Here is a 17717-nt window from a genome sequence, read left to right as displayed (position 1 = left end):
GGCCTTAGCACAGAAAATCAATCTCAACCTTTGTTGGTGATGGTCTAATAATTAACTTGCCTTTATAACAAGAAGTGCAAGAAAATTTATTATTTAAAAGAATCTTTAAATTATTTAATGGATGCCCATTTGAGTTTTCTATAATCCGTCTCATCATAATTGATCCAAGATGTCTCAATCGATCATGCCAAAGTATAAAAGAATTAGAATCAGTAACCTTTTGGTTTACGATAGAATGTGCCTCAATTGCACTAATTCTTGTCCAATATATGCCACAAGATAAATATGGGAACTTCTCAATAACCCTTTTCTGGCCAGAGAGATTCTTGATAACGATGAGATATTCAAGATTATTCTCATCTATTGTCTCAGTATAATATCTATTTCGGCGGATATCTTAAAACTCAACAAGTTCCTTCTGGACTTGGAGGAGAATACTACATTATCTATGATAAGTATTATTCCCCTTGGCGGAGTTACAGTAGCTCTTCCAGAGCCTTCAATTAAATTACTACTATCAAAAATTATAGTAACATCTGCCTTATACATACTTAAATGAGAGAAATATTTTTTTCTCTTTAAATATTGTATGTGTCGTACATGAATCAATTAAACAAATATTTTTACAATTGAACTTTGATCCAAGTTTGCTTTGAGAGATATCCATATTTGCTTCCCATGGTTTGACATTCAAAAGAAAATATACGAATAAATATTAGTCGAAAAGGGGGATTCGGAAAAAAATATATATATAAAGAAAAAATTGTTTTTATATGAAAGAATGCAAACTAATCGTATTACACACGCACAACCGAAATTTAATACACATAACATCTGAGCCACAGGCAGATTTTAAACGAGACATCAATTTTTTTTTAATTTATTAGGAGTAATTAAATGCTTGTATTACAAATAATGTCAACAATACAATTATAACTGCTACAGTTTGATTTGCGTGTTTGGTTATTAACACTACGGGAAAGCCTTTTAACAAGGTCATCATATGCTATTATTACTTTTTCACTTGTTAGCACCATTAAACAGTGAAATCGGGATATGCTTTCATGTACTGCATGGATTCTAAGCTTGCATTGTCTGCCTGATGTATGTGCACTGCTTAAAAAAACACTGTTACACTTATGATGAATTTTCTTTACAATAGTACAGTATGTAAAGGCAATTATTAAACACCAAGTATACGTAATATAGTACAGAATAGTTACATGTGTTTTTGACACATTATACTTAACATACACTTTAATATTTAACACTTGGTAAGAATTTATTAGTACGGAGACTGTTAAATACTAAAGCAATATGCCAGATTTGAATTCATACCACATGTATATGTATGTAAATAATTATGAATTGGTCAAAGGCTGAAATATTGCTTAAAACGAATATACTAGAACTCTATTTAATCGAAACGAACTAACACTATTTCATAAAATAAATAATACTAATTGATATTAATGGTTACTACTCATGTAAAGAATTGTGATTACATGATGTTTATTCACTACATACGACAAAAATAAAATAAAAAAATTACTCAATCATCTTTAACCACGGATCCATCACCGATCAAGTGGTCTATTTTTTTATCGGGGTGCTCAAAGAAGTCTGGCACATCTAAGTGGGTGATGTCAAATTCATTGTCATAGACGAAATTAACTTCAGGGTCTTTATTCTTTAGAGACGCTTGATAAAACTCAACCAAATGTCTTGGTGATATTTAGCATTCAATTTCTGAACCCTTTGCCTTTGGCTTCTCATCATTCCCTTTCTACTTTTGGTGGTTATTTTTCTTTGGGGGTAGATTAACACCAGGAAAAGTTCTTCCTTGGCCAGGGCCACGACATTTTCCACGCTTGGCATAATAGGAATACACCTCATCAACTTCAGACAATGGTATAGACCCAATGGGTCGGTTATCGTGATTTCTCATGAGAAAGTCATTGTTTCATTCAGTCACAAGGAGAAGAGAAATCAACTCAGAGTATTTCTTGAAACCTTTCTCTCGATATTACTGTTACAGAATCATATTGGAGGCATAAAACGTTATGAACGTTTTTAAGCAATTCAGAGTGAGTGATCCTATCTCCACAGAGTTTCAATTTAGAAGTAATTCTGAACATCGTAGAATTATATTCAGAAACAGACTTAAAATCTTGGAGCCTCAGATGAGACCAATCATAACGTGCTTGTGGAAGTGTGACCAAAAGCCATTGTCTCAAGTTCCTTATTCTATGTTTCGAGTTGTTCCCAATAAATTCGATTGTCCCAAATAAGCAAAATGTTGAGAATTAAGTATTCAAAACGTGTTCCGAATGTTCCTAACACATTATGTTATCCTTTGGGAATATGTTCAAGAATGATATGTGTATTAAAATGCTATGTCTTTGAGTTGTGTTTCAAATAAAGGTTATGATTCCAAATTGTGTGATAAAACTCAATATGCTTAAGACTCTTAATTGCTTATATGTGTACCTAAAGTCTTGATTGGAAATATCTTACTGTTGATAACCTATAAAGATGGTTGGAAATGAAATAAGTGAATTGGAATATAAAGTGTGGCCAATGTACAAGAGTGAAAGTTATACTTGTGACCAATGGTGCCAATGGAATTAAAAGATGTGAAAGAAGTATGAAATGCGATGATTGATATAAGTGAAAGTTATACTTGTGGCCAATGGTGCCAATGAAATGAAATGATGTGAGAAAGGTTATGAAATGAGCCTTGATTCAACTATTCCGAATTGACTTCGAAAATAGAATTGCCTAAAATCAAGGCATTAGCACAGTCTTGGGTAGATGCTTTATTTTTATCTTTAATGGCGTCTCCAGGACCCATTGGATCTAAATTGATTTCAGCATCTAACACCCATGACATATAGTTCTTACTCGAAAATTCAAGGGCAACAAACTTTTGTTTTATAATATCAGTCATAGTTAAAAGAGGAGAAAAAGTATATCTTAGTGTTCTCAAAGAGTTTCCTGAGACGGCAGAGTCTTGTTGCTGATAATTGAGGAAAAATAAATTTTGTCCGCTATTGAAGAAGCCTGAGTTGTGAAATTGAAAAGCTTAATATAATTCTTTGGACTTTAGATTCGGGTGGGTATTATTAAAACTTGTTTAAAATGCTTGTAAGAATTAGAACCTGATTTGAAGTGATTTTGGTGGCTGCTTTAAGTGTGATTCTGCTTGAAGCCGGTTTTGGTGGCTGCTTTGAGCGTGTTTCCGCTTTGAGTGTTATGGTCCTATTTGGGCAGTTAAAATTGGGTGCAACTTTCAGCCTTTTATAGCTTAAATAGATAGTTATTGTAATTATTTAATGGATGTGATTCTTAATGGGTATATCAAGTTAATATCTTTGGTTACGTAGGTATTCCTGAATTTTTCTCAATTTTAAATGACAAAAGAAGGATTCAGCTTATTGGGCTCAAATCAATGGATATCTACAAATTGGCAAGTCCAACAACCTCCTACTCAACAAACCTAGGTCAATCTTTTGAGGTCCAGATAAAGAAGTCCAATAAAACATTAAAGCTCACTTTGAAGGAGAATCGGTTGTTATAGTCCGTAAAAAGGCACAACCAAAAGTAGTATGAAACTCAAGCAAGCCCATTGGACATTAGTAGAAACCCTTTGAATCAGTTTTATGTAGTACAAAACTTCAAGTTAAAGAAACAAAAATTCGTTAAAATCATTAAGTAATAGTAAAAGATAAAATTCATTAAGTCATTAGGCATAATAAGTTTTGGCAGGATATGTGAATAAAATCGAAAAACTGGTAATATAAAGGTCAAAAGGTAAGTGTTGCAATAGCTGTTTTGCTTTGCTAATACATCTCCATTTAACGTAGCATGAATATAGGTTGGGCAATATTATTCAGTTACGACTAGAGATGGACACAGAAAATGGAAAACACAAATGCTTAAACCGACGAACTAAGTTAAGTAAACTATTGTTTTAGGCTTCAACTGGGTGTTGACTGTTCTTATTTTGATATTTTAAAAAAGGCATATATTTCGATACGTTTATTAATTTTGGGCTGTAAGCTGCAATTCTTTAGGCACACAACATTTAGAAAATTCATAAGAACCGCTTATAACTGGCAACAAAAAGGAGAACAAAGAACTTTAATCTCCTGAAGAAACTTTAATGTATCAAACGAAAACAGAATATGTTCCAGTTTTCTGAACTGCAACCCCTTCAAAAGAATTAGGAGGACAAGGGCCGTGACCTTCACCAAACGACGCAATATGATCTTTCAACGACCTCTTGTGCTTAAAATCCGAACCACAAACGCAAAGCCAACGTTTCCCACAATTTTTCTCGTGCGTTCTCCAGTCCCCTTTCACAGCCAAACACTTGCCACATTTCCTGCATGCAAAACGCTTTGTCCCGTGCTTTCTCTTGTAATGCGTTTGCAGTGTTCGAAAATCTTTCAGTGGCTTAGCCCTTGGGTGATTTATGTTGTTCTTGCACCCTTCTTCACAACAGTAGCATGGTATCCCTAACATGGCTCTTGGTTGTGTTCCCTTAAGCGATTCTGGTCCTTTTCGATACTGCGAACCATGGCCCCACATATGCATCTGCTCGTAAAATGAAATGGTTGAATTATTGATAAATGACATTATTCAGGAATACACTTTGAATGTTGAGACTACATATTGATTAATTTCTGGTAGTAGATGGCATTAAATAACGATAATCGCAATAATACATTATCAATGTATATAAGTTAAACCTATAATGGAATATTTGAAAAAAGAATGAATGCTTCTATGAAGTTTTGAGGCATGAAAGAGTGCACCTGAAGATTGTTGTAGCGATTGAAAGTTTTGTGACAAATGTGACATGAAAAATGGGTGAAGCCAACCAAAATTTGTGAAGGAGTTGGTATCCAATATTGGGTGCCTGCTGCCATATTTCCACCTCCTTTGCTATGATCAATTAGTATATTAGTAGAGGCCTTGCTGAAATTTGGAAGACCAATGTGTAACGCAACAGTCACATCATCTTCTTTCTCAGGCCAGTTGCAAAAATTAGGGTTTTCTTGATTATTGGATAGTCGAATTTCTTTTTCAGATGACTGAGACAAGCTAAGGAATTCAAATGCATATTGGGTTTTTTCTGCAAAGAAATCAAACGGTTCAATCTGATTTTCAACAGTAGAAGATGAAGCCATATATGAGCGCTCCATTCCGTGCGTATTTTCTTTTATTAAATGATAAAACCTAGTATGAGTGAAAAGAATGGAGTATCATAGGATATCCAAGGTGTTTTATAGCCCCAAAAGAGAATGTTTGTCCTTAGGTTTAATTTTTATAGTTTAGCTTTAAGAGGTGAAAATTCAGAGAAAAGGACACTGGAGAAAATGCGTTGGTCGTTGAATGTAAACATTAATTTGTTCTCTAATTTGTTTTAACGGAAGGGATAGTTAATCTCAGCTGCTTGTCAACTTTAGCTCCTTATGGTATGCAATGTAATAGATTTAATTAGGGTGGCCCGTGGCTTTCTAAAATTTGCATGAGCCTCACTGCAGTGGGATTTAGAAAAGTGGCAACATCTTAATTAGTAGTAACATTGTTTAATTTTTCCTTCTTTGATAATTCAACATCTTCAATTGTTGTAGCTTTGCAGGTGGGAGATGATTAATTAACTCTAATTGCTAATTAAGGACCGAAAATCACAAAAAGGATCTCTCACTAACGTTCATATCCTCATTTTTATTAGTAGTGGTTTTAACGTTGAAAAGAAAAGTCAATTTCTCGGACAGGCATGTGCTGACTCACTGCATAGACCGATCCAGAATTTAAAGGGTAAAACTTTTAAAAAATTTAGCATTGAACCCATTATATTTTTAAAGTTAGGGGTTCATATCTACTATTTTTGCAATTTTAATAAATTTTTAAATATTTTACTCTGCGTCGAAAGTTATGGGTTCAATTGAACCCGCCGAGTATATGCTACATCCGTCCATGGTGCTGAGGAGCAGGCAACCTTAAATATGTAGTGTTAAGCTTAATTTGATTGATCGACGAACCAACTGTATTTAATTGTAAGTGTGGATTCAATTGAATTGACAAAAGTGGAGATAGTGTGGTGGAATAAATTTGAGAAATGCAGGTATCACAATTAGCAGGCATTAGTACAAAGAATATTGTAACAAACTTGCATAGGTCAACCATGAAATAACTACGTGTTTAGTTGATTATAGTAACTTAGTTCCAACAATAACTCGACGAACTGACCCACTCGCTTGCTACATATGACCTGAACCACTTACTTTTTGGATGCAAGTGTCGTGGAATTTGAAATATTTACTAAGGTATAGTGTTTCCGCATGGAATTTCCTAGTGAAACAGGTAGGAAGGCAGACCAGGGGCGGAGCTATGTTATCCAAGAGGAGTCAATTATACCTTTTCGTCGGAAATTATATTATATTATAAATAGATCATATTTACTTTTTTTTTAAATGTGCATATATTATATAATTGAATTTTCTTAATTTTTTTGTGTATTTATTTCTTTATATTTTGTTTCCCCTAATTAAATCCGGTTTGCACATATATCCTTTTAAGATGTAAAAGGATGCTATGACTTGAAATCTCCATTGGGGTATTTTTTCCAAGAGAATTTATCCCTTTGTATCCCTTACGAGGTTCACATTGAAACTTGCTTGCAAAGGTCTTCTATTGATCTGATAATTGCAAAGGTTTTGCATTCTGTGATTGCCATCTAATTCAGCTGAATATGAGTAATTCGTTAGGGAGTGTTTAGTATGACTGAAAAATATTGTTATAAAATAAGTAATTTTTTTTGTGTTTGATTGCCAAAAAGTACGTAGTTTCAAATTAACCTTCCTTATATTTTGAAAAAGTCATTTTTCTTCATAACTATCTAAACAATTAACTTTATATTCTTAACTTTATTTAAATATTATTATCATTCTTTAATATTTAAATATTTCATGAAAACAATATCCCTAACATTCCATTAGATAGGCTAAAAAGAGCTCCGTAATCTTAGGCATCAGTTGCTTATGATTTATGGATTGGATGAAAACAATTACACAGAGTGTCTTTAATAAACTTTTTTTTTTCATTTCTGGTCTTTTACTTTTTGTGATTCCGATCTTAAAAGGAACAAGGAAATAAAGAAATGATAAACCAATAACCACATATAGGAAAAAGATCAAAAAAGAATATAATGGAGAAAGAAATTAATAAGGGGGTAAATATGTCATAATTCGTTATTGAGGGCTTAATATTTCCGTCCTACTGTTCGTACAGTAATAAAGGATGTTTAGTAAAATGAAAAATAAATAAATGAACAACAATTGAAATGTTTTCCTTGTTTAAAAGGAAAAAGAAATAAGAAAATAAAAAAAAGATAAAGAAAGAAGAGAGGAAGTGGCCATGTATCTGAGTAGTCCATCTTTACCAGCCATTGTTGTTGTTGAGATCAATATTCCTCTTGAGTATTCAGCTGGATACATAACTAAGCATGGACCAAGAAAAATTATGGATAGATTTTTTAAATAAAGTCATTGAGGTTGAGGACGAGACATCGTTAATTTTTTGTTAAAGATTGTACAATATTTTTTTATTTTCACCAAGCATGAGTATGACTGATAATATGGTTTGATGATGAGCTTGTACTCTCTTTTTATGTGTTTGGGCTCTCAGTAGTCACAGTCCCAGCTTCTGTTGTTTCTCCTGAGGTTTGCTGTGGAATCTGTGAATCTGCCAGTTTACAATGGTACAAAAAATATATTAATCGTAAAAGAGTTTAAGTTATATACATATAAGTTACAACTAATCAACCACTGTTACAAAAATAAGTCTCATATCTCAATGGTCATAGAGCACTAACATGTCACACAATTAATAAACCAATAACCTGAATTATTAAACCAATAACCCTACTTTTGGTTCTAGTTATTGGTTTTACCCGAATTATACGCAGCCTTATAGTGTTGAGTTGGACTCTTATATGTAAGCTATGCTAATTCTACCTCAAATTTATGTGGGATAACAAATATTCAGCAATGTTCAGTTACCTAAGAGATGCGTAACTCAATCCTAAGTTCCTATCAGATGCAAAATATACAGTCAATAGGAGGTGTAGGTCCGTACGTGGAAACATTTGAAACATGTTACTGACAATTTTTTTGACCCAATAATTGGAGTTGCAACATAATTATTAGTACAATTTAAATCATATATACATGTTCATCTCCATATATAGTTCAACTAAGAGTTCTTAAATATGTTTTAGTCTTCCTACGCACATATTAGTAATTCACGAAAAGAAAAGAAAAAAGTGCAAAAAAATCTTTCCAAATTATATAATCAATCTTGTCCACCACAGCATAAAAGAAAGAAATAAAAGATCCCCATTGGATCTCCCAGATGAGGACATGCACTGAACAAACAATAGATCACTACTTACCATGTTGTACCTAAAATAGCACAATTTTTTTTCTAAGGGGTAGTGGGAATTCATATAAATTCAGCCACTTGATTCATTGCCCATTTAGAACCATGCATTTTATCTAGTCTAAGATTTGTATGACCATTCTCACATGCAGTTACTGTTATTTTACACTCAGAAATGCCTCCCTGGCATATGATTTTCATTTGACCCATTGATAGATCACTGCCTTCCCAAGACAGCTCATGTCACATGCTTAGATTTCCCCACATGGCCCGCAATATACCCTTTACCTTAAATTACTCTTATACCTTTCCATATGTTGCATAATATTTATACACTTATTATTATTACTATAATATACAGTAACCGTATTATATACAGTATAATTTAATATTTTCTTTCTGCAACTTCACCTAATGAAAACCTATTTATGTAGTTTTAATTTATCAAGTTACATAACATGTTGTTTCTCACATTTAAATGTGATGTTAAAGAAGAGTTTTAACTTCTATACACTTGTACACTATGAGTCATCCAAAAGAAAACTATAGGTAGCAGTCCCTAAGTGGAAATAGTAACCTCGAACTAAGGTAGGTTACATGTTAAAATAACTTGATACTAAGCTCCCGCTATATACTATCAGCATACATAAACTAAATTCTATCGTAAAGAGACTTACCAGTAGTAGGAGAAGGAAATTGAAGCCTCGTAGCGGCAGGAGGAGGAGGGTGTAGGAGTAAAGGAGGAGGAGGGGGAGTGAAAGAGGAGAAGGAAGCAGCAGCAGCAGCATCGGCGGGCAAGGGAGTAGTAGGATAATAAAGATAAGAAGCTGCAGGTCCGCCTTGAAAACGTTGGGGGTGAGCAGAAAATGTTCCCCTTGATCCCTGCATGGAATATCCGTAATAATATGGAGACGATGAACTTCCATACATTTGCTGATAATACTGTGCTTGCTGGTACTGTGGGTTGTACATTCCCTGTTCATTATAGTTTCCCTCATGTCATTATCATACATATAACCTTTTTTCATTTTCAGTTTGATTATAAAAGAAGGAAAATTCAAAATATTGAAAGACTAAGGGCAATGGTACTGACTTGGTGATAATAATCAGGAGGATAGGTCGCATACCTGCAAAATATTTACAAAGCAAAGGGTATCATTTAGAAATTTTCTTGGTTAGAGGCATATAAAGTAATTTATAACAACTTCTTAAGGAGAAATCGCTGAAAAGAGCATATCAAGTGATCAAGTTATGGTAAAAGGTAATAGACAAGTACTCTAATAAGTGGAGTATTTTTTTTTTTTTCAAAAAATATTTTTCACTCGCCAACTAAAGACCAAAAAACATTTTTCGAAAAAATATTTTTCAGAAAATGACCTATGTCCCAAAAAATATTTTGCATACCAAATGTACCAGAATCTTATTCCCTCAACGTTCATTTTGCTGCATATATCGTTCTAAAGGAGTGTTCAGAACCCTAACATTTTTAGTATATTTCCAAATTTCTAGTTCATCAATTTGTCAACTAGGAACCCTTGAGTTTCCCGGGACTTGAATGTTGTAATTGCCTAGACAAGCGAATCTAATTTTAACCGCTAGAAAAGTAACAATGAAAATGGCCCCTTTGCTTAATAACTAGTTGCATACATAAAGCTGCAAACTCATTACAATTAATGTGATTAAGATCCATATTAGTAGTACTTTGAAACTAATATGGAACTAGTGCAAGCAGCTTTCACGTAAAAGGTACCCTAGAAACAGTAGGACTCTTACTATAAAGAACGTACTCTCAACGTGTTATAACAAGGTAAGTGAGACAAACAATGGAGCGACAAGCACCCCTTGTACAACCAAAACAAGGGCGTAACAAATGTTGTATGTACGTGCACATAAATGTAAACGTACCTTATTTATCATGTTTTAATTTTTAGTTAGCCACACATGGATATATTATATTGTAGTCGCATTTCTTGAAGATTTGGTTATGTTTTACAGATGACAAACGTAGGGGTATAGCAAAATTATGTTTGTGATAAGATAGGAGAATAAAAAGTTACTAGAAACGACACGAGAAAGATCAACCATCCAAAGTGATGATTGAAAAAGGAAGCAATTTGGAATGCGGAGGAGCGGGTTGAAAGAATGCAATATAATGTGCATGTCAGAATTTCATATGTTGTGGTATAATATTGCTGGTTACTTTCTTCTACTCGTGCTACAGTATTATACTTTATGATACCTATAACAATCACGCCTTGTTCAAAGTACAAGGAAAATAAAAAAGACCAAGCTAGTGTCTTTGTTCAGCCTTTTATCTGTCACAGAAAAAGAGAGAGAGAGGACGGAAAATTATTATCGAAAGTAAACAAAACCACTGTCCATTATTTGCGAGAATATCGAAGCCCTGCCAACTAGTTCGTGGGCATGCAAAAATGGTCGGATCATTAAATTAAATGGCCACCAAAAAAAATTGAGTTTTTCACAAAGGACTCTTTGTATCTATTTTGCAAGCAATAAAAAATGCAAGGAAATGTTGAAATAGGTGAAGGAAAGGTATCGATAAACAATACAATAAGAAAAATATCTATTTGATTATAAAATTCAAAAGCAAGTAGATTTAAAGTCAAAATGGCTCTAATCAGCATTACTTTCATCTCTCATTTTCAAAAAACAAGAAAAGGGAAAAAGTAAGGTTGAAATTTTCTTGATAAAATGGTATCCAAAGTAAAGTGCGCTCTTCCATAAATCATACTACTAGTAGTTATCTTTCAAACTATTTGAGCCCCTTCTAAATTGAAAACCAAAGGAACATTCTTATGTTAAAAGTACACCACTTATATGTTTTAAGTTTAGACGAGCCAAAATCCAATATTAAGGACAGAAAAAAAGAAAAGCATTACACGTTGTCTGCAACTGACAACTCAGTGCATAACAGTCACCATTCACCAATTTATTTATTATTGATCTGCCTATACCAACCTGCATTGAATAAAATTACTAGATGATATATAAATATTTATTTCCATTTGTATGATTATATAAAGGCATACGACAACATCAATGAGAGGTTTTCTCAGTTCTAATACCACTGGCAATGCCTGCCATTTTTATCACCCATCTTTTTCATTCTGCAGTATATGATCAGATGATGGACCATTATATTTTTTTCATTTACTAGCATAGACTAACAAAAAAAGCATCAAATAAATAAATTAAAAAAGGAAATTAAACGAATTAATTAACTTACCCATATGGTGAATATATCATAGGAGTTGCAGGTGGTGGAGGGAGTGGCAATGGTGGTGGTGCTGCTGGTGCTGCCACCCCACTATAAGATGATGACGTTGGTCCTTGTGGTATTCCTCCTCCTTGATAAGGATTCCCTCCTTGTCCCCTACCTATCATAATTAACACATTTTAAGGTTATTTATTATTTCATCTAAAATATATTATGATAAAAATGTGGTGGTTCTTTTATCGAGAAATAAAGTTTGACTAGTCAAATAAACAATCAAACAGAAAAGTTGAGTACCTCGAGGTGGTGAAGGACGAGGCCGTCCAAGAGAAGCAATGTTACAGTTTGCTCTCCTCCCATCAATTACTGGGTTTGGATTCTCACATGCTCTTCTTGCTGATTCTGGATCACGATAAGTTACCTGTGTCCGTCCACACAAAACCATACATTATATTGATCAGCAAATGATCGACTAATTAAATCAAAAAATGTGAGAAACAATAGAACTTACGAAACCATAGCCTTTAGATTTGCCAGTGTTCTTGTCAGCAATGATGACAGCTTCAAGAATCTCTCCAAATTGCTCGAAATAACGTCGCATTATATCAGTTGGTGTTTCCCAAGCCAGACCACCAACAAAGACTTTTGTGTAAGTTGTATCCCCAAAGGGTGATCGATAATGCTGATAAGCCATTGCATATATCTAAAACTTCAACTGCATAAAAATGTAAGGTTGTTTTTGACTTGTCCCTTAAGCAAAGAAAATATGAATTAGCATTGAATATTTATTCACAATATCGAATGGCTATTGGCTAGGGCGTTCCGTTGTTAACAATGGCATAACTCCTGTACCACCTTCTTCTTTCTCTTGTAATGTGTTTTTTACTTTGCTAGCTTTTTCTCTCTCTTTCTCTCTGAATCTTGCAGCAGAAAAGGATCATGGAGAGAGAAATAAAAGGGTAGGAACAAATATAGCTTAGTGATGTTTATAGCTATTGTTTTGGCTAATATGTTTAACAAATAAAAGTGAAATAAAAATTTTATAAGAGGAGAGAGGGATTCGACAGCTGCAAACTCTTAAGGCAGAGGGGAGAGAGGGGCCTGACAGCTACAATTTAAAGTTTATGGGTTCCGAATTTGTTATTATGGCGAAACTCGTTTTATTTATTAGATTTACAGTCAAATATTTATACATTATTAATGAATTTTCTTATATAAATACAAGATCGAATAAAAATTACTGGATTCGTCCGAACTCGAACTTTATGCCCTAAGAGGGGTGGGGTGGGGGTAATGGCTTTGGGTAGCGAATGACAGCTGCGAGACTAGAAGCACTTGACTCTGTCCTCTCTGTCGTAGCATTAAAATACCCTCCCCTTCCTATCAATAGTCTTCGTGTTCTTTCTCATCTCTAGTTGTCTTTGCGTTCTCTTCTTGCTGTTTTCTTTTGCATAATTTGGCCTGTCTTAACTCTTAACTCTTTCCAACTTATCATTCCTTTCATTTCTTTTTACATTATTGTATTATGTAATTATTGTTCTTATTCCATTTTATAATCAAGATTTTGTTGAATATATAGGAGTAGTAATATTATTTTAGTTTGTATAGCATATGTTTGTGGAATTTTGATGATAATGGGGGTCCACAATTTTTAGGATTGTATAAAACTTTTAGTATCATTATTGATGACGTTGTACTAGTTGCAAGACCAGTTGGGAGAATCGTATTCCCTCATTTGGTTAAACCCTAACGACCACCCACATCTAGTTTTTATTGTGCACTAACCAAACTAAGGCCTTCACACTCAATGGTCCACCTTACCCAGCATTTACCGTGATTGTGGTTTATAACATGGTTATTTTGAGCCATTTTGCCCTTTTCTCTTCCCCTTTTGTTTTTGTGTTTAATATTAATTCTTTTCGTTTTAGATATTAGCACGCAAGTCATTTGTTTGGCAAAACTCAAAAGGTTCTAATTTACCCTTGAAATATTTGTCTTACATTTGCCCGCCATTAACGCACCTAGCGGTTCATGAAAGTCTCCACCCTTACTATCTCGGCTCTACATTCGCTGTGGTGGCACCACATAAACATACAACAGATTCTAAATTTACCCCTAATATACTACATAATGGTTTATGTATCCTCTGCAATAATATTAGCAGCCCTTGAACATTGAAAAGGTTTAATGAACAATTGAAAAAAGTTCAAATATAACCCTATTATGCATGATATTTATCGTCAGATTAAATTTTTAGCCATGAAAAAGTATCAACGGGAGAGACATATTTAAGACGAAAAATAAGGAGGAGTCTTTCATGGACTAATACTTAAACGGAAGACAAATGTAAGACATATTGCAAATATATATATTAACAGTATATTGGGACCTTTACATTTGTTTTAACTTAGTACATGAATATGTTAGTCCCGCCAATATTGCTGTATTTGTAAATAATAATTCTGTAAAATATAAGTTATCGTAATGAAACAGTAATTAATTCGAGCCCACTGAATTCACAGTATTTCCTTAAGGAATTTAATCCCCTCCTAGTACCCAAGGTTATGGATTATTTCCTCCCAGGATAGAACGAATAACACACTGGTGTAGCGGTACTTCAAACCCCAGTGTTTCAGCGAACACAAAGTTCGGTAGCAAATCACACTTACAGTTGCTTTGTTTGAAGTTAAAACAATGCAGAACAAAGGAGTAGAAACTCAGAAAATCATATGGAAATGCTGAGAGGAAGGAGTGCAATATATAGCCAAATCTGTTGAGCGATTTCAGTTTTGTGTCTTGTGTGTTGTGTGTCTTTCTTCAACAGCTGTTGCACATATATATAGCAGCCAGTGTTGAAGAAGAACAATCGTCCATCCTCCATGGTGGAGCAAGCATTAGCTTATTTGTGGAGCAAGCACAATCATGGTGGGAAGAGCATTAGGCGGCTGCCTTGTGGTCAATACACGGATTGAAAAATATCTGTTACAAATACGGATAATCTTACGTTAATATTTACTATTAACAAATAAATTTGGTCCAAAAAATCAATCAATCAATCGATCATTTGACCAAATCCAAATCCGAAGCCGTAGCCGTAGCCGAAGCCGAGCCGAGTGAGCGACGACGACGACGGCGCGAGGCTTGCTTTCTTCTTAACTCTTTAAGAGCTACAAGAAGAGCAATTATATATATGTCCACCAAAAATCTCTTCCTCTTCCAATATGGGACAATGTCTCATTGTCAAGAGGGAAAAACTTAAAATTTTACTCAAAAATTTTATTTTTCCTCCATTTCCCATTCACCCCTCATTTTAAGACTATTTCATCTTAAAACAAAAACCTCAACAATCCCCCACATGAATAGGGAATGGCTATATCACGAAAGTATGCATGAAAAAACTGTGTGATTTACAAGCAAGGATTAATCGCATCTGGATAAGTAGGTTTCCCTTTGAACTTTCCGTAGTAAACTTATGTCGGATATACTCGGTCAATCAGTAGATTTGATATCTTTGAACCGTCGATCTTTGGTGTATACCTAGACAACCATAAGTCACACAATCAACCCTTAACAGTCTTTGGTTCTCATTGTTGTGTTCGTTTCAGCTATGAACACCGCCTGGTTTCATAAGTGTGTAGAGAACTGGCCTTACAAAGTTCTCCTTGAAGCGGCTAACACTTCACACTTACATAGGTGATTTCTAAACGTGTCATCCTGTAGATACACTATTTGATATACCCCGTATCAAATTTAGAAATCATTGAAAAGCCTTAATGCTTTATCCTTGGTACTGAACATTGTCTTATCACGAGAACAGACTTAAATTTTATTTGACAATGTTGAACCGTCATTAATGACTTTGTTTGATCTCCTTGAACCTAGATCTTGGGATCTCCAGTCTTCTAGGTAGAGTTACCGCCACAATGACTTGTTCTCGGCCATAGCCCCATTCCCCTTGATGATTTCTCAACTACCTCTCTAGTTAGGCCTTTTGTAAGTGGATCCGACACATTATCACTTGACTTTACATAGTCAATTGTGATAATTCCTCTAGAGAGTAATTGCCTAACGGTTTTATGTCTTCGTCGTATATGACGAGATTTACCGTTATACATGACGCTCCCAGCCCTTCCAATTGCCGCTTGACTATCACAATGTATGCATATTGGTGCCAACGGTTTGGGCCAAAATGGAATGTCTTCCAAGAAATTCCGGAGCCATTCAGCTTCTTCACCGGCTTTATCTAAGGCTATGAATTCAGCCTCCATTGTAGAGCGGGCAATACATGTTTGTTTGGACGACTTCCAAGATACCGCTCCTCCACCAATAGTGAATACATATCCACTTGTGGACTTAGAATCAGTTGAACCGGTGATCCAATTTGCATCACAGTATCCCTCAATCACCGCAGGAAAATTACTGTAGTGCAATTCAAAGTTCTGGGTATGTTCTAAATATCCCAAAACTCGTTTCATTGCCATCCAATGAGATTGGCCTGGATTGCTCGTATATCGACTCAGTTTACTTATAGCACAAGCTATATCTGGTCATGTACAATTCATGATATACATTAAGCATCCCAACACACGAGCATAATCCAATTGTGATATGCTTTGGCCTTTATTCTTTGCTAATGCAAGATTCACGTCAATTGGAGTCTTTGCAACTTTAAAGCCCAAGTGCTTGAATTTTTCAAGTACTGTCTTAATATAATGAGATTGTGACAATGCCAGACCTTGAGGAGTCTTATGGATCTTAATTCCCAGAATTAAATCAGCAACTCCCAAGTCTTTCATATCAAACTTGCTATTGAGCATACGCTTAGTAGTATTTATGTTGGCAATGTCATTACTCATTATCAGCATATCATCCACATATAGGCAAACAATGACTATGTGATTTGGAACATTTTTAATGTACACACATTTATCACATTCATTTATTTTAAACCATTTGACAATATTGTTTGGTCAAATTTCGCATGCCATTGTTTGGGTGCTTGTTTTAGTCCGTAAAGAGACTTAACAAGTCTACATACCTTCTTTTCTTTACCTGGAACCACAAACCCTTCAGGTTGTTCTATGTAAATTTCTTCCTCCAACTCTCCATTTAAGAAGGCCGTCTTAACATTCATTTGATGAATTTCAAGACCATACACTGCAGCTAATGCTACTATCATCCGTATGGACGTAATTCTTGTAACTGGAGAGTATGTATCAAAGTAGTCTAGACCTTCTCGTTGTCTATACCCTTTGACTACGAGTCTTGCCTTAAATTTATCAATAGTGCCATCATCTTTGATTTTTCTCTTAAAAATCCATTTAGAACCCAAAGGTTTATTTCCAGGAGGAAGATCAACCAATTCCCATGTATGGTTGTTTAATATGGATTCTATTTCACTATTGACTGCCTCTTTCCAAAATAATGATTCCAAAGAAGTCATAGCTTCTTTAAATGTTTGAGGATCATTTTCCAATAAGAAAGTTACAAAATCTGGTCCAAATGAAGTAGACGTTCTTTGACGTTTACTACGTCTTGGATCCTCCTGATTACATGTACTTTCTTTTGTTTCTTCCCGAGGTCGTTTAGATCCTTCACCAAACGACTCACATTCCTTTTTATACGGATATATATTTTCAAAAACTCAGCATTATCTGATTCTATAACCGTATTATTATGAATGTCGGGATTTTCTGATTTATGAACCAGAAATCGATATGCTTTACTATTTGTCGCATATCCTATGAAAACACAATCAATGGTTTTCGGTCCTATCTTTACCCTTTTGGGTTTAGGAACTTGCACTTTTGCCAAACACCCCACACTTTAAAATAATTCAAGTTGGGCTTCCTTCCTTTCCATTTTTCATATGGAATGGATTGTGTTTTGCTATGGGGCACTCGATTTAATATTCGATTAGCCGTAAGAATGGCTTCCCCCACAAGTTCTGTGGCAAACCAGAACTTATCAACAACGCATTCATCATCTCCTTTAATGTGCGATTCTTTCTTTCCGCAATCCCATTAGATTG

The 17717-nt window shown here is 34.5% G+C and overlaps 2 protein-coding genes across 2 annotated transcripts; both read right to left on the bottom strand.

The window, feature by feature from the left end:
- Window positions 1–4036: 4036 nt before the first annotated feature.
- LOC104107194 (protein TRANSPARENT TESTA 1) lies at window positions 4037–5310 on the bottom strand. The gene is made up of 2 exons (XM_009615931.4): window positions 4821–5310; window positions 4037–4599 (listed from the first exon to the last, which is right to left on the bottom strand). Exons 1-2 carry the CDS (start codon window positions 5208–5210, stop codon window positions 4171–4173), a joined length of 819 nt encoding a protein of 272 aa, XP_009614226.1. The 5' UTR covers window positions 5211–5310; the 3' UTR covers window positions 4037–4170.
- Window positions 5311–7217: 1907 nt separating this feature from the next.
- LOC104107193 (uncharacterized) lies at window positions 7218–12625 on the bottom strand. Its single transcript, XM_009615930.4, has 6 exons — window positions 12198–12625; window positions 11984–12107; window positions 11699–11849; window positions 9545–9578; window positions 9129–9426; window positions 7218–7755 (listed from the first exon to the last, which is right to left on the bottom strand). Exons 1-6 carry the CDS (start codon window positions 12378–12380, stop codon window positions 7679–7681), a joined length of 867 nt encoding a protein of 288 aa, XP_009614225.1. The 5' UTR covers window positions 12381–12625; the 3' UTR covers window positions 7218–7678.
- Between the last annotated feature and the right edge of the window lie 5092 nt (window positions 12626–17717).

The sequence above is a fragment of the Nicotiana tomentosiformis genome, chromosome 4, assembly GCF_000390325.3.
Source record: "Nicotiana tomentosiformis chromosome 4, ASM39032v3, whole genome shotgun sequence".
Lineage (NCBI taxonomy): Eukaryota > Viridiplantae > Streptophyta > Magnoliopsida > Solanales > Solanaceae > Nicotiana > Nicotiana tomentosiformis.
Note: the sequence above shows the minus strand (reverse complement) of the source record. Positions and strands in the feature narration are given on the sequence as shown.